The sequence below is a fragment of the Crocodylus porosus genome, unplaced genomic scaffold (genome assembly GCF_001723895.1).
Source record: "Crocodylus porosus isolate Cpor-Errol unplaced genomic scaffold, CroPor_comp1, whole genome shotgun sequence".
Classification (NCBI taxonomy): domain Eukaryota; kingdom Metazoa; phylum Chordata; order Crocodylia; family Crocodylidae; genus Crocodylus; species Crocodylus porosus.
In genome coordinates, this window is record NW_017728909.1 from 3284634 (window position 1) to 3308989 (window position 24356).

General features: G+C 41.7%; 1 protein-coding gene across 1 annotated transcript in view; it reads right to left on the bottom strand.

Moving 5' to 3' along the window:
• RAB27B (RAB27B, member RAS oncogene family) overlaps positions 1 to 24356 on the bottom strand; it is a 61294-nt gene that overhangs the window by 25319 nt on the left and 11619 nt on the right. The window contains exon 2 of the mRNA XM_019531770.1: positions 3204 to 3375. Within this exon, the coding sequence (XP_019387315.1) occupies positions 3204 to 3356 (153 nt within the window). The 5' untranslated portion in view covers positions 3357 to 3375. The remainder of the gene's footprint in view (positions 1 to 3203; positions 3376 to 24356) is intronic.

A 24356-nucleotide genomic window follows, 5' to 3' on the forward strand; every position in this document is an offset into this window, starting at 1 on the left:
CCTGGCCCCTCATCTTCTAATTAGACAGACAAACCTATCTATTTACTGAGTTGTATTGGCAGGGAGGAGGAAGCATTTTTAACTCATTCTAACCCCCCAAGCTTCTAGATGTAGTGTCTGTACAAAGCCTTAGAGCCAGAAAAAGTTGTCAGAAATCTCTTCGCAGATTCTAACAGTGGGGCTGGGTTGCTGGAAGGTGTCTAATGTTCATGTTAGAAGTGCTTTAGGAGAGTGAGTGTACTCCAGAAAAAGTGTATAAAATGGTACCTCCTTATGCCAGAGATCTTAGCTTGGTGTGTTAATCTTGCAGGTTTATTGATGAGACACAAAAACTAAACACTAAATTTACAGATCTAGTGATGCAGATCTGTAAATTGTTCATTACATCAAGATTCACTTCCATTCCTATTTAGTGAGCTAAACAGGAATGGAAATGAATCTCAATGTAATGAACAATGGAGAACATGAACAGGGTAGCTCTAAGAGGGTCACTCACCCAGCTTCCTGAACTAGGACAGTCTGTTCTCAGTTCAGGCTTTCAAAATACAGGCATACCTCATTTTATTGCGCTTCGCTTTATTGTGCTTTGCAGATATTGCGTTTTTTACAAATTGAAGGTTTGTGGCAACCCTGTGTCGAGCAAGTCTATCGGCGCCATTTTTCCAACAGCATTTTTTTAGCAATAAAGTATTTTTTAATTAAGGTATGTACATTGTTTTTTTAGACATAATGCTATTGCACACTTAATAGACTACAGTATAGTGTAAACATAACTTTTATATGCACTGGGAAATCAAAAAATTCATGTGACTTGCTTTATTGCGATATTCACTTTATTGCGGTGGTCTGGAACCGAACCTGCAATATCTCCGAGGTACGCCTGTAGGTTTTATTCCTCATGAAGAGGTTTCACAGTCCAACAAACAAGTCAACCCAAACCCGGGGAAACAAGTAACCCATCCACCCACCTAGAACCCACTGCCTTCTTGCACCAGGAGGAGGAACCTACTGCCCTTTGCTTCTCTCCAGCGCTACTGTCTGTGCTCTCCCATCTGTACCCCTTGCTGGAGATTTTAAATTTTTGTCATGGCTGTCTCCTCATTAGCTATTATCAGCTCTCATTGGCTCCTAATCTCCCACTCAGGAAGACTATTATCTCCTGAGCCACTGCTACTGGGTTTCAGCCTCCTGATAGCCAAGTACCTCCTTACAGTATCCTTCTTTATTATTAGCTTATGCTTTATAGTCTCAATACTGGTCCCTTTAAGAGTATGCTGCTATATTTATTTATCAGAATACAATTTTAAATTAGAACTGGGCAAAATTTTTTGAGAACTAGTTTTATTCAGTTTTCAGTTGGGAGTCATCTGGTACTACTCATGATTTCAGGCAAAAACTGGCAGAAATGAAAAGGTTCGTGAAAGGTCAAGACACTTAATTTTGACCTGTTTTGAGAGTTATTTGACTTAGAATCTGTTAAAGTTAAAATCCTAAAAATGATTTTTTTTTAATTTTGGCACAAACAAGATGTTTTGGTTGACCAGCAGTAAACTTCCCTTTCAATTATGAGTTTCATTTGATGTCAGCCCAAAACAACTTTTGTGACGTGCTGGGAAAATTACTTCATTCTTCCAGAATTCACTGAATTTCCAGTTTTAAAATTAATCTTATTTTTAGCTAATTCCTGATCTTGGTAAAAAGGAGGATTGCAGAGCATTTGTAACTTTGAGTCTTTATTTTAAAATTTCAGCATAACTTTACAATCCTTTACAAAAGGATTTCTCTACAAAATTGGGAGAGCAGTACTTTTAGTTTATTCATCATCCTTTAAAGAAAGGTGTAGCATTTCTGCTAACTCTTTCATTCTGCCTATTATAGTGGATGCTTCCTATCTCTTAAAGTACTCAACATATATCATGAAATTCAAGAGCTTCTATTTGCATTTACCTTCTCCCCCTACTTCCCTACCATTGGAAATTGAAGAATTTGCCCAGTTTTAATGGGCAACCAATGTTAGGAGTGCAAGTAGAGGCCAGATTTCCTGATTCTGAATCCTGTATTTAAATTTTTCTTCAAGAAAGCTACAGGCATTGAAAACTGCATTTAACCCTTAATAATATTATGTAAAAGATGAAACTTGCATACACTGCTTTAACAAACACACACCAACCTAGCTTGGAAGAGAGAGTTTCATTAATGTCTTCACTACTGAATTGTGACCAACAGGAAATACAGACTGTCAAGTAGCAGGGTAGTCTAATGGATGAGCACAAGCTTGAAATCTGAGGACATTTGTAATGTTCCCAGTTTGCCACAGTTCTGTCACGTTGGACAAGTTGTCACCTTTAAACCTATTTTGCCTCCCAAACTTCTCTTATCCTGTCTAATTAGTTTGTAAGCTACAAAGGCAATGACTGTGCCTTGTCATATGTTATTGCATCATCTAGCACAAGACCCTAATCTAGGCTGCCAGGCAACTTTATGAAAGTACTAGCTTCCTTCCCCTTGCCTCCTCCTAATTTTGACTTGACCTAAGAAAGTAAAATGTAGGGGGAAAAAAACAATATTCTAAAAGCAGCTAGAAGAGGAATAGCCCAGGGTTACCTAAAATTAGTTATCAGAAGTACAAGGAACAGTCCAGTCTTACAATGGGCGGACCTAGGATTTTCAAAAGGGTGGCGCAGATGGTGTGGTGCTTCACCACATACAACACACCACATTTTTCTCCAGTTCAACTAGAATTTTTACTAAAATGCTGAGGGCCTAGCACTATATTATTCAGTTTAAGATCAAAGCAAGAACAAATATAACTATTAGACTGGGTAAGAGTTAAAACAGTCTGCAGAGCTGTGAAATATTTGGGAGACATTACCAGGAATGGCTAGCAGACAGCACAAATCACAAGAGAAAGCATAGCTTGATTTGTGGAACATCAAGACCCTTCAGAAGGATAGAGGTTCATTAACATGTGTGGAGCAGAGAGATCAGCAGAAATCAAGGAGATGATCATGAGCCGTAAAGTCAACTGACTCCCGTGCTGCCTGAACAGAAAGGCCTCTGCCCCTCCACCCCGGCAGTTGGTTGTGAAGTTCAGATGGAGCAGAAATCAAAGGGGGAGTGGGGGTGCAGGTGTGCCCATGAGTCTCACATAAAATATGCTCTCAGAAGCATGGAATCTACATATCTACCATATAAAAACTTACCACACGCTTTTCCCGAAAGTCAATTCCTACTGTTGTGATGAATTTGGGGTTAAACTTGTTGTCTGTGTATCTATACAGAAATGTTGTCTTCCCAACCCCAGAGTCTCCAAGGGCCAGGAGTTTGATCAGATAGTCATAGTCCCCATCAGTCATAGTGCTGATCTTTATGGACCTGCACAAAGAGAAGAGAAGGTTAGGAAAAAAAAATTAAAATTAAAAACGTGAGAGGCAAAGGAGTTTGTGGACTACAAACAGTCCTTGTTATGCCTGCTTTTTCCTTGGACCCAAAGAAGAATGCAATGCATTAGAAATCTTGCCTAAGCCTATTCCAACCATGCAGTTGGCCCACAAACATCCTTTCCTTACTTTATTTCCTGGACCATTACAGGAAGTGGTTGCACTTCTTAGACTTCTCGACTCCAGACAGCTGCTTTCTTCTGTTACTTTACAAGGCCTCTTTGTACTTGGGGTTCCCTGAAAAACAGCTTCAGCTAGAGATGAAGGAAGTTCCTAAGCCTTTTGCTTTACTCAATCTTCTCTCATCCAACCACAGTAAATCATTAATTGCAAAAAGATACCTCCACCCTCCAACAGAAGTGCTATTCTCCAACCAGGAGAACATGCTAGGAAGCATTACTAAAAAGCCACGAAAGCAGTAGTTCTCAACATTTTTAGGTTCAAGGGATCCCTTGGAAAATGCCAGCTCTTAGCACTCTCTCATTGTTTGGCTACAGAAAAATAACAGAGCAATTCTTTTGCTGCAAAGAATGCAAAAAGACCGCAATAGGTCAGAGCGTTTTTAACATGATAAACTTCCTTTATGATGTCTCTGGGTTTATCTTGTTCCGTGTTTTTCATGTTCACCTATTAGCACCAGCATTCCTTAGCACCCCTGGAAAGGATTACACATTCTGTAAGGAATCTGCAGTTTCTCTCTTCCTCTTACTTCTGACATACTGGTAGAGTCCCCTTTTAGTGTCTTTTATGTCCCTTGCCAGTTACACCCAAGCTTGTAGCTGGGTTATATTAATAGGAGCATCACTTGAAAATCAAGGGAAGTCAAAGTAATTCTTCCACTCTATTCAGCTCTGGGGAAGCTTCGCTGAGAGTACGACATGCAGTTTTGGGCCCCACACATCAAGGACGTGGACAATTTGGAAGGGGTCCAGCAGAGTGACAGTGATCATGGGCCTGAGAAGCAAAACTTATGAGGAAAGGTTGAAAGAAATAGTGTTATTTAGTTTGGAGAAGAGAAAAATGAGCAGGCGGTGGGATTTGAAAAGTTTTCAAATACCTGAAGACCACCTGGGAGGCCCCACTCCTCCACTGGTCCAGGATGCATGCTGCATGTGGTGCCTGGTCCAACCAATCCAGAACCTTTGAACTGCTCTTGGGTGAGACGCAGTGTTGCAGACAGGCTGGAGTGGGCGTCATGTGCAGCACAGATCCCAGACCAGCTGGGGTAGGTACGGTTGTATGTAGCATAGATCCCAGAGTGGGTACCACATCCATGGGATCTGGCATAAGGTGGCAGGGAGATTGGAGCAGGGGTCCATGGACCCAATCCAACCCATAAACCAGCCCCATGCCACTCATCTGATGAGTTTGATAACCCTGGTAAAGGAAAAAAAAAAAGATGAAAAGGTGGATCATACATCACACAAGAACAAAAGAAACTTTTGCCTCCCTGGTAACAGCCCAAGATGCCAGACTTAGCTAAACAGAGCTTGGAGTTCATTATAACTCTGCCACTTTTACTCATTCATTTACAGACTCTACCCTTTATGCTGAAGACAGTCTCAAAATCATGACGAGCCCTCCTGATTCCCTGGCAGCACCTAACTATTTTAGATCCTGTCTGAGCAAAGCAGGAGCACACAAAGGTCATGTACTATCTTTTTTTTTACTGACGAACAACCACAAACAGCTACTGGTTAGTGGCAGCACTAGAAAAAAAATGTTCAGAGAACTACTGCCATTTGTCATGAACTTAAAGACCGTTTCGTTGACTTAAACAAATGAGCACTAGCTAGAATTCTTATTTTGGAGCATCAGTGCCCCAGATCAGAAGTCTGCAGGATGCATACACCCTGCTAGGAGACTTAATTATCTCAGGAGACAAAACTCTAGGATGGGAAAAACCAAGGTTTTAGAAGCTTTCCATTCCACAATGCAACATGCATGTGGCATTTTGAAGGCACTCTCATGGCAAAAAAAGAAAAGACTGCTAGCTGGGTGGTCAGGACACTTGTTACTTTCAGCGGGCAGTTTATTATGGCAACAAAAATCACCATTAAGCTCTACTTCCAACACAGGAAGATACCTGAAACATGACTGATCGTTAGACAAGTTGTACTAGTTGCTATGAGTTTTTCAGAGAAATGGTTGACATGGATATTATTCCAAGTCAGACAAACTTAAACAAAAAGTCCTCAGATTCAAGACAACATAGGAGATAAACAGGGATTCAGTGAATAAAGATAACTTGTGTAGTTCTGCTGATTACCCTTTCTGTGATCTTGGGCACTCAGAGCAACAGAGCCACAAGAAAGCTATCATCTACACCAGTCTCTCAACTAGTAGGTCATGACTCCCAGAAGACCCAGAAGATTGTATTACATTTAAATTAAAGAATTTTTTACCCATTCTCCATATAACCCCTTACTCTTGAAGACAATTATGCAATCAGCCTCTTGGAATACATATGCAGTATGGATTTTCATTCTACACATTCATTAATGCACATTAGTTACTGCACATTTAATTTAGTAGTTGCTTAATGAAGTACTAACTAAATGCACGTTAACTATAGTTACTGTGCAGTAGTGCTGGCACACAGTTTTTTTGTGATGCTTACTGCGCAGTAGCCTAATAACACTGTGCAGTCCTGTATTAGCACAGGTTTTGACCAGCACGCTACTGTGCAGTGTTATTAGGTTACTGAGCAGTGTCTCATGTAGACATGCCTGCTTATTTCTGTATTTATTATAAAGATGAGGGACCATACATTTTTTTTAACTTGGAATAAGAGCCTGAAAATGTTGAAAAGAACAGAGTTATAAACTAATAACAATAGTTATCCACATTTTAAAGGCCCTGAGATCGTGGAAATTAGGATTAGGTACATACAAGGTGCATCTACACATGTGCTTTACTGCAGAGTAGATTTATTAGCTCCACAGTAAAGTGCTACCATCTACACATGTGCTGGTATTTGAGTGCAGTAAATGAATTAATTCCGTCATAGGATAGTACTGTCAGGAACAGTGCTATCTTATGGTGAGGTACTTAACTGTGCTGCAATGCACCTGTAAATGCTGCAAATTGCTCCCAGTCAGCCCAGCCAGCTGGGGGCCTGCTCCACCTCAGCTCAAATTGCTGCTATCCCCGGCACTGTGCCTGGGAGCAGTTTATTCCAGCATGAACTGCTCCAGAGTTTATTGTGTCAAATTATTTTCACACGTAGATGTACCCATTGTACAAAATAGTTTACCTTTATTAATCTAAGTACCTCACGTAAATGAAAGTCTTTGCTTCCTTTGGAGTTTAGTTAATCCCAATATGGATGGGCTTCCATTCTATTTAGGTTTCTCTATCATGCCTATTGCCATGATACCAGAGCTCAAATCCCTGGGTCAAATTCAGATCTCAAATAGTCCTATTTATCCCAATATAATGATAAAGTTTCAGTCAAAACACGTTTTTGCTCCATGGGCATTAAAATGAAGTACCAGCTTGCTTTCGACCAGCAAATGGAAACTGATCCAAATGTAGGCCAGTCACAATTTGTTCTATTTAAAGCAGCAAAAGGGCCAAATTCAATACAGTTCAACCAGCATACATGAGCTTTCACAGATACAAGGCAGCTCAGGGAGGCTACGCAGCTTTAGGTACATCTTTTGACTTAGAAATGATCAAAAGTTTAACAACAGAAGCTTCTGTGGCAGTGTTAATACCTTTCTACTCCAGAGGGAGTCCAAAGCACCTGAGATGTAGCCTTACAGAAATTCTTTTAATACTCTTCAACCTTGCAGAGTATAACAAGCTGACCACAGGTTCCCCATAACAATATGGTTACTTCCTTCCTGTCTCTCTCCTGTACATCAAATCTAGGACCAGAATTTCTTTGTCTATAACACTTCTCTACACAGTTCTCTCTCTAGTTATACGTAGCAGATAAAAAAAGCTGTCTTGAGAAGTGACCATTTTGTTAGCTTGCCGTCTCAGGTTACTTAGATTAATATTGCATACTAATGATCAGATGCTGAAACCAACTGGTGGTCCTACCTCATATACCTTGGACATTTGACTTCTCTCAACCAGGTGTAGAAAGGTTTGAGGGTAGAGTTAAATGTACAAAGGTGGACCTATAAAGGAATGCATAATGAGTTTGCTCAATATTTATTGGATCTCTAGGCAGTGAAAAAGAAAATAGAAAATGAATTAACACATAAGCTTAATACCTCCAGCATGAGCTCAGCAAAGGTATTGCCGTTATTGGCATCAAGTAATTCTTTAAAGAAGAAAGAGATACTGGGAGCGTCTAACATGTGCATTAATGTGCTTTTCCTAATGCGCATAAAATTTAGTACCTCCAATGTGAAGTAATAAAAGTGCAGTAAGCTGCCCTAATGTACAGTAATGAAACCATACGCCTTTTTCAGTGATGTGTAATGCACAGTAACCTATTTTACTGTGCATTAGCGTATCTTAACTTTTTTTATGCAACACTTTAATGCACAGTAAAATATGCTACTGCGCATTAAAGAGCACATGTAGGTGTGCCCACTTTCATTTATTCACTGCATTACAATGTTACAATTTTCAAGTTTTAACTGAACCTATGGGTCTCCATTTATCCCCATCACAAAAATAAGAATTAGTTCTTATAGTAAACACATCTTGAAATAGGCCCAATGATGAAGAATTTTCACACCACTTCTGAACAGAGTTAATTGAGTTTTCAGCAAGTCTCAGACTGGCCTGATCCAGTTCCAGGAACGATCAATCTGCCATTGAGGATCCGGTGGCAAATCTTCAGCATATGACTGGTTGAAAACCAATTTACATTTGATGGGAATGTTAACACTGAGAGCCTCAAAAGATGGAAATTACAAGACCTGTTTTATAAAGATTCTGAATTTCATTTCAAAACAGTACCAAAGTTTTTTCACTGCAATAGATGCCTTGAACTAGAAATTAGTAGTAGCTGTCCTTTACCAATTGAAATATCATTATACTCTATTTTTAAAATATAAAATCATAGAAAATGAGGGTTGGTAGGGACCTCAGATGATCATCTAGTCCAAACCTCTGCTTAAAACAGGAAAATCCCCAAGTAGATTGTTCCAGCCAAGGCTTTGTTTAGCTAGGTCTTAAAAAGCTCCAAGGATGGAGATTGCACCACCTCTCTGGGTAACCTGTTCCAGTGCTTTACTACCTTCCTCATGAGAACGTTTTTCCTGGTACATAAAACTTCCCTTGCTGCAACTTGAGATCACTGCTCTTTGTTTTGTCATCTGCCATCATTAGGAACAATCAAGATCCCCCCTCTTTATACGAACCCTTCAGGTAGTTGAAGGCAACTATTAAATCCCATCTCAGTCTTCTCTTCTCCAGACTAAGTCAGTCCAGTTCCCTCTGAGTCTCCTCATAAGTCAGGCCCCTAACCATTTTCACTGATCTCTACTAGACTCTCTTCAATTTGTCCACATCTTTTCTATAGTAGGGAGCCCAAAACTGGACACAGTACTCCAAATATGGTCCCATCAGTGCCAAATAGAGAGAAAAAAGTCACTTCCCTCTATCTGCTGGAACATTTCTACTAATACAGCCCAGTATGCCATTAGCCTTCTTGGCAACAAGGGCACACTGTTGGCTCATATTTAGCTTATCGTTCACTGTAACCCCCAAGTCTTTTTCTACAGAGCTGCTGCTTAGCCAGTTGGTCTCCAGCCTGTAGTGGTGCGTGGGATTGTTCCATCCTAAGTGCAGGACTTTGCACTTGCCCTTATTGAACCTCATGAGATTTCTTTTGGTCCAATCCTCCAATTTGTCTAGGTCTTTCTGAATCCCAGCAACACCCTCCAGCATGTCCACTACCCCCAACTTGGTGTCATCTGCAAACCTGCTGAGGGTATACTCTACTCTATCTTCCAGATTGTTGGTGAAGATATTGAACAAAACCAGCCCCAGGACTGACCCCTGGGAAACTCCACTTGATACAAACTATGAACTAGGCAGCAAGTCATTGTTCACTAGCCTTTGAGCCCGATGATCCAGCCAGTTCTCCAGCCACCTTACAGTCCATTCATCCAGTCCATACTTCCTTAGCTTGATTGCAAGAAAGCTGTGAGAGACCATATCAAAAGCCTTGCTAAAGTGAAGATACATCATGTCTGCTGATCTCCCTGCATCCACAAAGCCAGTCATCTCATCATAAAAGGCAATCAGGTTGGCTGGGCATGACTTGCCCTTGCTGAACCATGCTGACTCCTCCTAATCACCTCCTTCTCATCCTCCTCCAAGTGCTTAGAAATGGATTCCTTGAGGAAATACTCCATGATCCTTCGAGAGATAAAGGTGAAGCTGACCAGTCTTGCCCTTTTCTAATCATCTGGGACCTCTCCCAATTGAAAACTCTCCACGAGTTTTCAAAGATAATAGTCAGTGGCTTTGCAATCACATCAGTCAACTCCCTCAGCACTCTGATGCATCGTGTTCAGCCCCATAGACTTGTACACATCTAGCTTTTCTACATAGTCCCTAACCTGTTCTTTCACCACTGTTGGCTGCTCACCTCCTCCCCAAACTGTGCTGCCAGATGCAGTAGTCTGGGAGCTGATCTTGCCTGTGAAGACTCAGGTAAAAAAAAAGGCATCAAGTACTTCAGCCTTTTCTGCATCATCTTTCAAGTTTTCGTGAACTGATTCCAATGTCATGTATATAAAAATAAAACTTCATCATTTTGGATCAAAATCTGTCCACAAATGAAATTTTGAGTGGCTTGCTGAATGGAAAAAAATGATTTGGGGACACTATTTTGTAGTAATTAAGGGGAAAAAAAAGATTTTTTCATACAAACAACATGCAAACAAAAAACACCCCCAAACTGAACAAACCCAGTTTCATCAAAATGACATTTTCTGACAGAGGACTGACAAATTTCTCTCTGGATCTCACCTCAATTTGCATGTTTTCTAAATTAACTTGAATGTAGCTATTGGTAACATATTCCTTGTTATAAGAGTCTGAATTATTCAATTCAACATGTTTTTTAAAAATTCAGATACTCCCTAATCTGTCAATTCATATCCAACACTATCTTGAAAGCATTCAAGTGTATTGGATTTGACATACTGCACTGTACATTTCCCATTTGGTTTGCACTGCAGTTTACTTCTACAGCCTGTATATGCTTAGCACACCGAGCACAAGGAAGGTTTGCATTTTATAAGCAACCAAACAGGAACTCTCTTAGGGAGAAGGTATCTTTTCATAGTTGCCAAAAAATACTTTCTTCATTTTTAGATTCACAGACATATTAAAATATGCATTCTTTGTTGCTCTAATTGGTACACCTGGTTGTATTTTCAGAACTAAAGAAATGTCAGAAACTTAAGCTATTGAAACAGAATAACACTGCCATTCCTGGTTAACCTGAAAGAGCCACAGCATTTAGGCAGGAACATATGACTCAGAAATCATGATTCAGACACATGATAAGTGAGTACAGTAGATAATCTTACTATCTTGTCAACTGAACAATTCATTGCAGAGAATGGTTCAGAAACCAGCATACTTAAGCACAGTGAGGTTATACAGCACTGCCCAGCTGAATGTTACAGTATTACAACTCTTTGCTGGGTGAATTTCCTACTTGTACCCAGTCAAGTTGTGTTTATTGCCACCTTTGGCTTGCCCTACCACAATCTCCTCTCCTACATATATGAAAAGAGAACAAGATTCACTGTTGGAGGAAGTCACAAATCTCTCTCAGTAAGAGTTGCTTCCAGTTTCTGTTCATTTACTTCAACCATGAAATTGTCCTCATACCTCTCCAGGTGCTCTTCTTCCTTCCCTTGCATCCCTGCCCACATAGCTTACATGCCCATCACTTTCCATCAGTACCGCTACACAAACAGCTCAGCTGTACCCTCCTGTTCCTGACCCTTCTGAATCACAGCCTGTGTTACCAGCATCCCTGTGTCACCTTTTTGACCTCAAGGCAACCAAGAACCATTAAACAAACCAAAAACTAATTTTCCTTCTGTCCAAATGGCAAATACTCTTTATCTCTTATCCTGACTATTGATTATTTTGTTCAATCCCTATTTAACATTCTCCAGCCATAGCACAAGAGATAATGTTGAGGTCCAGCACATTGTAAAGGAGGATTGTTCAAATAGTAGCCCACAAATGCAGCCCCCAGGGACTTGGACTGCGGCCCCTAGGTTGCCTCCCAGGTGGTGTTCCCCTCACCGCTCTACCTGCTGCTGCGGGGGACCTCAGAGGGGAGCAGGCCATGTGGGAGCCCACATGGCAGCATGGGAGTGAAGGCAGAGTTTATAAATTGTCTTTCCAAAAATCTGTTATAATACATGTATTTTAATACGTTCTGATATTCTTTGCCATACTGAAGAGACTCAAATCTTGATTTTTCTGCGTGTTAGTCCTTACTGGCGCACTTGGATTCCTAGACTTCTGCCAAAAAAAAAAAAGTTTGTATTTCTGTTTTTAATTTCCAGTTCAGTTACATGTCATTTAGGTGAAAACAGAGTCAAAGTGTTTTCATCAACTAACCTATTCAAGGCTTAAAAAAACCCCAAAAAACGTTTTGAGATTGTGCATAGGTTTCGAAGCTGGTCAAAACAAGTTTTCTGGTACTGAAGTTCTAGCTTTTCCTGTTTGAGATCCGGCAAAACTAAAGCTACGCCACCTTCACTGTCAGCCTCCGATTCCTATCACTGCTCCGATTCCTCTTATTCTCTCTCCACTTTCTTCATTCCTTTGATATACCGCTAAAATGGCAAGCCTCCTGCGTCCTTTGTGCCAACCACCACTCTGCTGCCCTTTCTCCCACCCGTTACTAATCTTTCCTATTTAGAGTAAGGTCCTTGGAGATGGACAGCCTTTTGTTCATTTTGTACAGTCTACCATAGCGGGGCTTGAGTCTTGTGAGGCCTCTGTGTAACTCTCAGAAGTCCCATCATGTGCAATTTCAGGGCGGAGAGTCTTGACTGAATCTCAGACACAGCTATCTTGCTGCTGAGAAGAAAGTCCAGTTGTTTGATCAGCATGGCTCGATGTGCCGAGATAAAAACAGGGCAAATACTACCAACTGTTCATTTGCGATTCTAGCGTTTCTTGACGTAAACCAACACGTAACCCTGCTCTTTGAATTCTGCCATCCCTTGATGGAGAAAGGGGAGCTGAGCTTTCTGATGATGACAAAGTCAATCATCTATATTTCCTGTAGGAACAAGATGCTCTGGACAGGATTAAGACTGAAGCCCCATGTTGTTTCTTTTATCTGCATGTTGCAGAGACCTTGTCACAGGAAGGAAAGAGGTTTAGAGAGAAACCATTACCCATTGTTCCCTTCTTCCCTTTATAGCTGTATGATAAAAGATAGTCAAGAATTTTCTGAAATATATTTTTATCAGAAAAATGTCATTTAATTGCAATGTAACTGGCCTGTAGGAGCAATTCTGTTTTTAAGCAGGAATCCCAGTTCAAATTCTAATCTACATTGTGTTCAAAGCTACTTTCATTTGAAAACAAAAATGAGCTAATTCATACTAAAAAAGTAAAAGACAAAAAGTCAGAACATGGAATCTCAGATTGGATTCGTTGAAACAGACTGCTAATAACAATGCAGGGAGAGGACTGGAGAGGCCTCGAGTCCTGAGCCCGTTCCCCTGAATTTGCAGATAACCATTGTCCAAAGAGTCCTAAAAATTGTCCTCTGCATCCCCTCTCATACTACAGCCCCAAAACACATTATGATAAAAAGTCAAAAGTGCCTGACAACAGTGATTCTCACACCTTTTTAGACTCCTCAGAAAATGTCAGCTCCTAGGTTTCACTCAGTTTTTGACTCTGCAAAAATACCAGAACAATTTTTCTGTGGCAAAGACCTCAAAAAGACCAAAAACATGTCAGGCTTTTTGCAATGCATTTGTATTTGAAATGCTATCTTGTGAATCAGGTTTGCATGCCTAACACTGCTGCAATTGCCTGGTAACCCACAGCACCCTGAAAGTATTTCGAGGCACTCAGGGTGCCACAACATCCTAGTTGAGAACCACTGCCCTGCAGTGTGCCAGAGGTAGAAAGCACATAGGTGCTGGCAGTGCTCTGACTCTGCAATACCAGAAATGTTGCAGTAATTCACTTCTTGTCCCTGTTCTGGCATGCTAAAATATTGGAAGTTTTAATGGATCAAAATTTTCTGCATCATACTTTTTCCGCATCAATATACTGATTGTTCCCACCATGATAGTAGCTGCTAAATACAAGCCAAGTATGCAGTAGAGGGAATCTGCTGTCTCAAAAACTGAGAATACAAACTTCTACTTTAATTAAGTTTATTAGATTTTGTTGAATCCTTTCTTTATTAATATAAGTTTGTGTGTGAAGACATGACCCCTTTATATAGTCACCCCCCACACAGTAATTATTTATAATGCCTCTAAGTAAAGATTAAGCCAACAGCAGAAGGAAAAATTGAGTTCTTCAGAAGCAAAAGATTTTATTTCTCTGCATATGCCATTAGTAGTGAGTGTCAGGTAAGGACCCGACAAACAAGAACAATGTATGCAAAAAAATGGCTCTAGAATGAAGTGATCCACAGATACCTGGATATTTGGGTGCAGTGCACAAATGGCAAAAGGAGCTATAGTAGTTGAAGGCTTCTGAATATTACTGTTAGCTACCAGGGACAAGTATCATATTTATTCAAATCAAACATGAGTGTCCCCCCCCCCCCTTGCTAAATGGGGAAAGAATAGCTTCTCATCTTAAATCTGAGTATAAGGTGGCAAAGGCAGGGGCAGCCCAGCCTGGTAAGAGCTGCTGCAATGATGGCTGCTCCAGCTGGACCCCAGAGCCCAGGCCAGAGCTGCTACCACTGCCACTGCTACTGTGGTGGGCTGGTGCCAGAGCAACCATGTCTCCATGCTGGAGTGGGGTTGGGGACAATGTGGAGGGAGGGCAGGTAGCAGGGGCACAGCAGAGCAGGTACCAAGGGTGGCAAACAAAAGGGCAGGGAACAGGTGGTAGAGTTCAGGCTGCTTGGCCACCCTCCCACCCCTCTCCCACAACCTTCATTGCCTTCCCTGCTGTGGCACTGGGAGGTGGGGGGAGGGAAATGAAGTTAAGATGATCTTCCAATAAGTAGATTCTACATGCAGAAAATTATGACAAATTTATAAATTTTCCATGAACAGAGTCTAATTATTGGGGGGTTGATCTAACATTCAGAGTTGCCTTGGATTTGGGTAAGTATGGTACTAGAACTGGTGGGCTGGTGGAGTAGGGGTTGGCAACCTTTCAAAAGAACAGACTGCCAACTTCCACCCCTTGCAGTGTCCCAGCCCTTCCTGCTCTGTGCTGCTTGTTTCCCTTGCCCCCATAATGAAGGTTTGCTTATCAAGTGCTACCAAAAACCATGGCCATGCCAGTGGAGAACAGCTAGGTTGGAGGCAAGGGTGAGCAGACCTGCAGAGAGACCAGCCCTTGGCACAGAGTACAGAACAGCAGCAGATGGCTTGGGAACACAGCCCTTCTAAGGGGCTGGTGCACGTGCTGGCACATTTTGCTACCTCACCAGGCTGGATCCAACCCATGAATCGCAGGTCACCAGCAGCTTTAAGTTTTATACTTTACAGATAGTATAAAAAATCGAAACAAGCCTGTCCTACAGACAAAATACTTACTTGGGTTTTCACTATTACTTTGGGCAGTGAAGGTTAAACCTATAACAAAACAATGTACACAGGAGAAATAAGAAAATTCAAACAGGGACCACAAGTCAACACAGCAATAATAATAATCTCCTTTCTGTTCCCACGTCATGCAGGATTGTACCTGCTCCAGGCATCTCAGTAAATAAACGGCTCCTAGGAGAGTTCCCATCCAAAAACATTATCTGCCCTCTTGTAGGATTGGCTTTAATGTGGCATACATATTTTAAGAGATGAAAGTTATGCATTGTTGGTACATTTGCAATTGGAGAATACCAACTTCGAGCTCCATCTGCTGACTGACTGAAATACCAGGAAGGTAGGGAAGATCAGAAGGGCTAAAGATGCGTATTCATGAAGCCTCTAAGAGGTTGGTTTTAGATTCCTTTCAGCATGCAGACTAACTAAAAAACAGGTCTCAATTATTACTGAGAAGGCTTCTTCACTCCTTTCTCAGAAGAAGCAAGGAAAGCCCCTTGAAAGGAGCATGGAAAACTACACAGCAATGGTGATTGCTGCATTTTTTTCCTGAAATTCTAGAAGCCACATCAGATTTTCTTTTCCTCTTCAAGTTATTAATTAGAAACGTAAATCTGCAAAATCTGCACACTCTCTGCTGCACTCACAATCATTATTCTACATACTCAAAGATAGTGAGCAACTTCCCAGACCGGTCTTCCACTTTTAAGGACAGAGACATGGGCTAGGTACAGATGTTCGGGGAGGTTATACTGAATTAAAAATGGCCACCTGATCTAATTTAGCTCTCCCAGGTGTGGACCGTATACTTAGATTGACCTAATTAGGGATCTAAGTGCAAGCTGTACAGAAGTTCAGATTGTTCTAAAATGGCTGACCCCGATCCAGGTTAACCCTACCTCAGAGGTTGTCTAATTTAGATCGTGTCTAGCAGGACCGATCTAACTGAATTTCTGTACAGTTCTCAGCTTAGCCCCAGGGCTCGGAAAGCCCAACTGCTGGCCCCAGCCCTGGGGATGCTCTTTTCCTCCCCATCCCCCTGGCACCAGGCTATCCAGCCAAGCCACCTGCAGACCCTGCTAGCCCCCCCCAATCTCCTTCTGTGGACCCCCACCTGCCCCATCCTCCCCCCCCAGACCTCCTGCTAGCCCCACACCCATCTATGTAAGACTTAACTGAGATAAGGTGGCCATTTTTAACATGATCTAACCTCCCCCTAACCCCTCCAAATGTCTGCACAGCCTGTAAAGGGGACTCAACTGTGGTTTCTGAAGCACCTTACTATGAACCAAGTACCAATCCAAGCAACACAAAATGAACACAATTACCCCACAGCAGAGTGCTGATAATAAGTCAAAAGGCGTTGAGGCTCAGAGCTTTGAACAGCATATATTAGAACTTGGACTTTATATATGGGCGAAAAATCAGATTAGTTCAGATGAAAATAATTAAAAATAGTTATTTTATATAAGGGGCAGGGGGTGGAGATCACCCATTAGACTTGGGATATTGCCTTCAATGTTGCAGAATGAAAGGAGGGCAAGAAAGACGTAAACAGCACATTTAAAATTGGAGCTATCATTGGGGAGCCTCACAGCTGTCTCTCAAATGAGGGAAAGAGATAGACCACAGAAGGGAAAGCAACACACCCATAAGACAAAGCCCGTACAAATTATACCAAGGTTGCACAATGATTCACCTGAAATCCTCTGCCCAAAAAAGCCACCTAAAATAAAGACAATTGAGCCTTTCTGAAATCCCAAAAACAGAGTGCGCTGATGCCCTCACAGTTGCGTCAGTGTGAAATTGGTGCATGACCTTTTCTTTAACCGGACAACAGCTAATGAAACCCAGAACCCATCTCCACCTCCTCCCACCTAGTTACTTCCCTCCTCCCACGACCCTTTTCCTGTAAAGTCACCAAATATACCCCCGGTTTCTTTGTAGTTACTATAAACCCAGAACCAAAACTGATCTTTTATTTTCCAAGTTCAAAGGTGTCAAAAATAAGCCACAACTGTAGCACAGTCATCTTTCAGATCTGGAGCCTTACAAGCTGGCCACTTGTGTTTGCATAACACCTCACTGAAATCAGTAAGCTATTGCATGTAAGAATCTCTTTGAGAGTCAGGGCCCTGGGAGAGTGACTCTTTTGATATTAATAATCCAAGATGTTCTTTGTAATATGTGCAAGAACCCAGATGCAAATAACATTGTATTGTCAATAGTCTGAAGTTTGAACTTGCCTTCTTTGTCCACTCATCACTGATAAAAGAATAGAGAATACAAGTTACCATTTGTTGCAAGCTCTTTTGACATCACACATGAATACAGAAGACTAGTTTATTAATTTATTGCACATGCTGCAGTACACAGCCTACAAAGGCAGCATTAAATATGGAGATGAAACGCTCCTCATTTTACTCTTACAAACAGGTCTAATTCAGGCAAGCAAAGCGGGCAGGATTTAGCTCTGAATTTAAACATTAATAAACATGCCTACAAGCACGTTTTTAAATGTGTGGTTTAAACAGCAAGAAAAAAAGAGAGATATAAGAATCTCCCATTCTAGTTCACTCGTGTCACTACTATTCTAAAGGTTATTCATTCATGTTCTCAGTCACCCAAGTGCTTTAATATTTTCTAAGCACGTACCTGAAAATTCATGAGATTTTCCTCCCAAGTCTTCTCTCTAAACTCAGGCCATGTTTAATTGGAGCAGGAGCTCCTCTGAACTCCTTCCCCAAATCCCTAAGCACAAGTTCCATATATAATTGGTTCCCTTATACTCCTGCAAACATCAAAATCGTAACTGCACTGTTCTCACAAAAAATGGAACTTAAATATCTAATGAAATCAGTTTCCCTCATTTTTTCAGTAATAAAAAAATTAAACAAATGTACCTCTAAAATAAATTAGTGGATTGGTTCCCAGAGACTATAGTTAAAAAATTCCCCTGGTATTTTCCACCACTGTTGAACAGAGGATAAGAGATTGGTTATACCACATGGGAACATATGCATTCTCTCTATTTTGCTATTTCAAAAACCTGCTTGGTAAGTATATGAATCAGTTCTGTGGCTGACTAAGCTAGGGAATGCCTTACGGGTAATCCATTCTGTCACACTTGAGTGATCGGACAGTGTAATTGTGCTACTGACAATAAAGGAATAATATTGATTTTTATAAATAACGTTAAAATAAAAATATTAAATATAAAAATAAAAAGAAATTTTCAAATAGCAGTAACACACTGCTAGTAAAAATCTAAAAATTAAGTACCACTAATTTTTCATCCCCTCTGCAAAAGGGCAGATAAAACAGGCAGAAACATTTCAGTGAATTGTTGCAATTACCAAGGGGAAAAAAAACAACCCCAAAATGAAAGAGAGGAATCCTGGGTTTATTGTACAGGATCTCAGCTAATCTATTCACAGTGGCAAAATATAATACTCATCGTCATTATGAAGTTTAAGTGCCATACAAGAATTAAACAATAAAGTAAGATGTGTCTGGGGTAGTCAGACTTAGTGTAAGTGTGAACAGGAGCCCTATGATAAGCGGGATGTCATTCTTTTTTTATACATATTTTATGGGTCTGAACCAACTGACTATGCATGCAATGAGAGTCATTCAAAATACCAGCTTAGCTGCTGTTTGCAGACTTGCAATTCTGACACTGATCAAAATGCTAAATCTATCACTATCATTCAAAGACAAAGTGAAAGCTACCATTACTTTTGCTACTTATTTACCAAAGTGCCAGAGGAAAAAAACTCTATGAAATGTTATAAGATAGGGTTGAAAGACAGGAACTGGGTTGTGCTTCCCTTGTCACTGAATAAACACGATATGGTTACTCTTACTTTGTTTCTTTCACCTTACCACAATAAATTTTTAAACCTGAAATCCATCATAAAGGCTTACAGGATCTCTGTGGAGAGACAATATCTTGCCCTTCAGCCTGAATATTTCAGCTAAATTATGTTACTTTAAAATCAAAAACAGGAGGAACACAGTGATTAAAACTTTGTGAGTAGGTGAAGAATCCAAATCTGAACATTACACAAAGGAGACTTGAAGAACTTCCAGCTATTCATGCTTTTTTATCTTCCTACATCTTCCTGTAAAATTAGTGCATTTACAAAGAAGAGGTAAAAAAAAAAGGAAAGAAAATAGAAATGGACTCCAAAACTAAGAATATACGGTCAAAATTAAGAACTCAGTTGGACATTTAGAATCAGACCCTCAGTTGGTATAAATTAACATAGATCCACTAAAATAAAGAAAGGAAGCAAAATGGCTACCTCAGGAGCTCTTTAATGACTTAAAAAGTGAAAAAAGGAAGCTTCCACAAAGCAGGAACAAGGGCACATATCTGGGCAAATGAGCCACGAGCTGAGTACTAGCTACATGAGGGGCTCCTTAAGGCTTCCAAGTTTCACAGTGAGCCTAGAAAACCTCAGGTCCTTGACCTTAGAGCAATATATATGGTAGGACTAACCTTGAGCTGAAAGCCTAGGCAGTCCTAGCATCTCTGACTCCAAAGCAGTCTTGGGTGATGGTAGTAGCTGCCCTGGAACTTTTGTCCTTGGAACCTTGGATTCACCAGCAATCCCCCAAGTAAGATGGCAGACAAGCAGGCAGATCTGCACTGGCCTCCCTGCCTATGTACTGGTAGACAGTCACCCACAATGAGAAATTTGCACGTCATTTTTTAAATTTTAACACACATTTTCTGATTTCCAACCCATTTCTTCCTAAAATTCCCTGCCATCTCTAGCAACAAGAGCTGTGATGGCTTCTTGTTCCCGAGGGCTAGGGACAGACATTCAAAAAGCCTGAGCCTGAATTGATTCAACCTTTGCAAGTTAGTCTAAGCTGGCTAGGCTAAATCACTTTGTAACTGGACAGACATCCCAGACATGCAGGCAAATGCCTGCAGTGTCTCAGGCTAGAAGCCAGGGAGCACTACAGCAGCCCTCCCTTCCCTTCCCTTCCATAGGGCTGAGCTGAGGGGGCTGTGGGCCTGGCTGAGGACACTGTAATTAGGGTGGGGTTCCCCATTGATAATAGAGCATTTATTACCTCTTTTATCAGCATTTGCAAACCATCAGAAAACAAAACCTTGCTCATTAGTTCAAGCTCTTCTTAAACAGCTTTTTCCAAAGGAAGGAATGCAGGGACATTACCAGCTGTACTGTTAATTAGCTCCTAAGGGACACTGTCCTATCTGCCTTACAAAGCATTAGCTAGCATACCCTATGCTGGTTATAGTCCATGCTGGAGGAGAGAAGAGGCAGGAATCTCTGCTTAAGCAGCAAGTGGTGAGAGGGGGAGAGAGAGGGGTACAGTGAAGCCAGCAGACCCTGCTGTGCCTGCAAGTCTCTTCCAGAGCTACAGTCAGGGAGCAGAGGGGAGGGGCCAGCTCTGCTGTAGATCAGAGAGACCCGCCCACCTCAGAGAGCATGCCCAGATGCTAGGGGAGTCTGATTTATCTTAAACCAGCAAGGGGTCTGGGACAGACATTGCATAAACTGGTTTGAGCTAAGTCAGTTAAGTCTGATACTACATTCAACCAGATTTATCACAAACTGGTTTCAGCCATTTTCAAACTGATTTATGTACACTGAACTTTTGTTCTGTTACAGGTTGAAACCAGTTTCTGATCACTTAAACTGGTTTATGTGTAATGTCTGTCCCTAGAGTTCATTTCACAAGCTGTGATCTAGCCCCAAGAAATTTTTTTAGCTGGGTCCATTAAGGGGCAAGAGGGATTTCTCACCAATTTCAACTTTCTAGCTATCTTTTCCCCCGCTCCTCCTGCTCCTTACCTGTCCTATTGCTTCTCCCAGATCTATTTCTTAACTATCCCAAACCCCACTGGCTAGGGACAGAAGTACTAACTTAATTCACCATAATCAGCACTACGGCACATAAGCAGAGATGAATCATTTTTAGTTGTGCTACTGAGCATTAGACTAAATTTACTGTGCATTAGCATGGGCTTTGCCCACTGTGCTAATGCTCAGTAGATTTAGTTTAATGTGCTCCAAGCGTCCCGTGTAAACATGCCCACATTTTTCCTGTGCAATTCTGTATTGAATCTATTTAGACCAACTTTCTGTGTGGGGTGTTTTCTATGTGGTTGCTGTTAAGTAACTGTTCAAAGTCCACAGATATTCCATTGAAAATATAAGAAGCAGGTAACACTCATCCCTTGCTATTTTGGATTAAGGGGATTAAAACTGGATTGAAAACTGGCTGGATTGCTGGGCTCAGAGGGTAGTAATCAATGGCTCTATGTCTAGTTGGGAGCTGGTAACAAGTGAAGTGCCCTAGGGGTCATTTTTGTTCAATAACTTCATCAACAACTTGCAAGATGGCACAAAATACACCCTCAGCAATTTTGCAGATGATACCATGCTTGGAGGAGTAGTAGATATGCTGGAGGGTAGGATAGGATTCAGAGAGACCTAGAAAAATTGGAGGATTCATAGAATCATAAAATCATAGAATTGAGCCAACAGAAATCTTATGGACTACATGCAGATGAGCACAGTCATGTGGCATGCAGCATTGCAGGTGCGGCCATGCAGTATGTGGCACAGCAAACATGCAAAACCCATGCAGACAAAAAAAGTGGAACAGCGCATGCAGAGGCAGTGAGCATGGCCTAAAACCAGAGCCTTGCCACCCAGAGCCACACTCCAGCTGCTGGTCAGGCTCCAAGTGGCAGGATCACTGCTGCTGCAGCCCCAGGAAGCCCCCAGAACCACAGGTAAGGCTACCCCTACACGAACCAGGTAACCTGCCATTTGCCAGAGGGTGCACAGCACAGGAGTCCCCCAGGGACAAGTAGCAGTGGCACAAGGCATGCCACTGCTTCTTGTCCCCAGGGAAACAAATGCCCATGCCCATGTGGACATGATCATGAAGTTCAACAAGGACAAGTGCAAAGTCCTGGGGGACAACCCCATGCACTGGTACAGGCTGGGACTGACTGGCTGGGCAGCAGCTCTGCAGAAAAGGACCTGAGGGTTACAGTGAACAATGAGCTGAATGAGAGCCAAGTATGCCCCTACTGCAAAGAAGTCTAATAGCATGCAGGGCTGCATTAGTAGGAGCATTGCCAGCAGATCAAAGGAAGTGATTTTCCACTCTATTTGGTACTGGTGAGACCACACCTGGAGTCATGTGTTCAATTTTGGGCCCCCACTACAGAAGGATGTGTACAAATTGGAGAGAGTCCAGCAAAGGGTAACAAAAATGGTGAGGGGGATGGGGGACATGACTTCTGAGGAAAGGCTGAGGAAACTGGGCTTATTTAGTTTGGAGAAGAGAAAACCGAGGGGGCATTTAATAGCAGCTTTCAACTACCTGAAGGGGGGTTACAAAAAGGATGGATTGAGACTGTTCTCAGTGATGGAAGATGAGAGAACAAGGAGCAATGGTCTCAAACTGCGGCGAGGAAAGTTTAGGTTAGATATTAGAAAAAACTCTCACAAGGAAGGTAGTAGAGCACTAGAACAGGGTACCCAGAGAAGTTGTGGAATCTCCATTCTTTGGGGTTTTAAAGACCTGGGCAGACAAAGCTTTGGCTGGAATTATATACTTGGGGGTGGTCCTGCTTTGAGCAAGGGGCTGGACTAGATGACCTCCTGAGGTCCTTTCCAACCCTCATTTTCAATGATTAGAAGGAAAGTCTCTTGATTATTCTTGCGTTCAGATGCATCCTAGCAGCTTTCCTGGGCTCAAACAGGAATTATATATGTATTTTTTAGCACAGAATTCAGCCTCTGGCAACAAAACTGTCTTAAATTTTTTTGGTTAATGGCTTGTCTTCAGTGCTAAAAAGCTGCATTTTTACCTTACAGTAACTAGTACTCATGAGCTATCCCAAGGTGAAAACACAGCAAAAACAGGTTAGTTTAGCTTCAATGTAAACCCTAGGCTACTACCTAGGGTTTACCTCTGAGAATATACACTGTGGTAAAACAAAAGTGCTTTGTCTTCACTGCATTTTTACCTTTCAAAGGCTTATGTACATTAGTTATCCTTAGGTTAAAAAAAATGGAATTTTGTAGCAGTGAGTACAAGATATCGAACTGTCACTGCTAACCACAGTCTTGGACAGAAACTGTATCAGAAGGATCGACTTATCCTCCTGCTCTCATGGAGTAACCATGCTGACTACAGCAGGCTAAGCCCAGAGGAAAAATGAAGGCATTTGATCTGTAATTCTCTAAGGGTAAATTCTGCTGTCCTTTTACACCAAAATAAAGCCAGAGTCATGCCACTAAAAGTTTTTGAGAGATACAAGTCCAACACACTATTCTTGTATACACTAACACAGCCCCTGTTAACAGGTCCTGCTGGCCTTGACCGGATATGCTCATATCTATGTGGAAGACAGACTTTTGCTTGTGATACTTTGCCTGGCGACGAAAATTATGATTCTACTTTTAGGAGAGGGAAGTCTGGACTAGATCTATTTTCTAGCTACTTCTCACAGGGAAGAGAAGCGGGTAGCAAAGAACCTTGGTGGAAGGGGAAGCTGAGACAAGGGAGGGCCTCCCCCACGACTAACAAGAAAATCAAGTGGGGGTCAGCAGCACTACCATAAATCTGAGGACAGTATTAATGAACTGGTTGAGTGGGCAGTAGTAGTTGACTGAGGGGAGGTGGACAGGTGATGGATGAGTAGACAGGCAGAAGTGACTGGAGACAGAATTCACTGGACTGGAGAAAGGAAGAACTGACTGGGATGGAAGGGACTTGTCTGTTGAGTAGAACAGATTGATTGGAGGAATGTAGATCTACTGATGGAAATGACCAGACTCCAGTTTGCAGGCCTTGCAGTATAACTAGATATGTGGGGCAGACAGGAAGGCTGGCTGGGGCGCAGGGTGCTTCAGCATAGGACCTCCACAGCATGTGAGGACAGAGCAGTAGGCAGCCCTGCACTGTCTGATCCCCTGTCTTCACATTTGTCCTGGCACACGCCGCTTTTTACCACTTCTTTATTCACCCTTTTTTTGGCTATTGGGCAATCCCAGTAGCAAATTCTGCCCTCACACTAGTTTTCACAGATTTCATAGACATCAGGGCTGGAAGAGACCTCGGGAGATCATCGAGTCCAGCCCCCTGCCCAAAGGGCAGGAAGTCAGCTGGGGTCATAGGATCCCAGCAAGATAAGCATCCAATT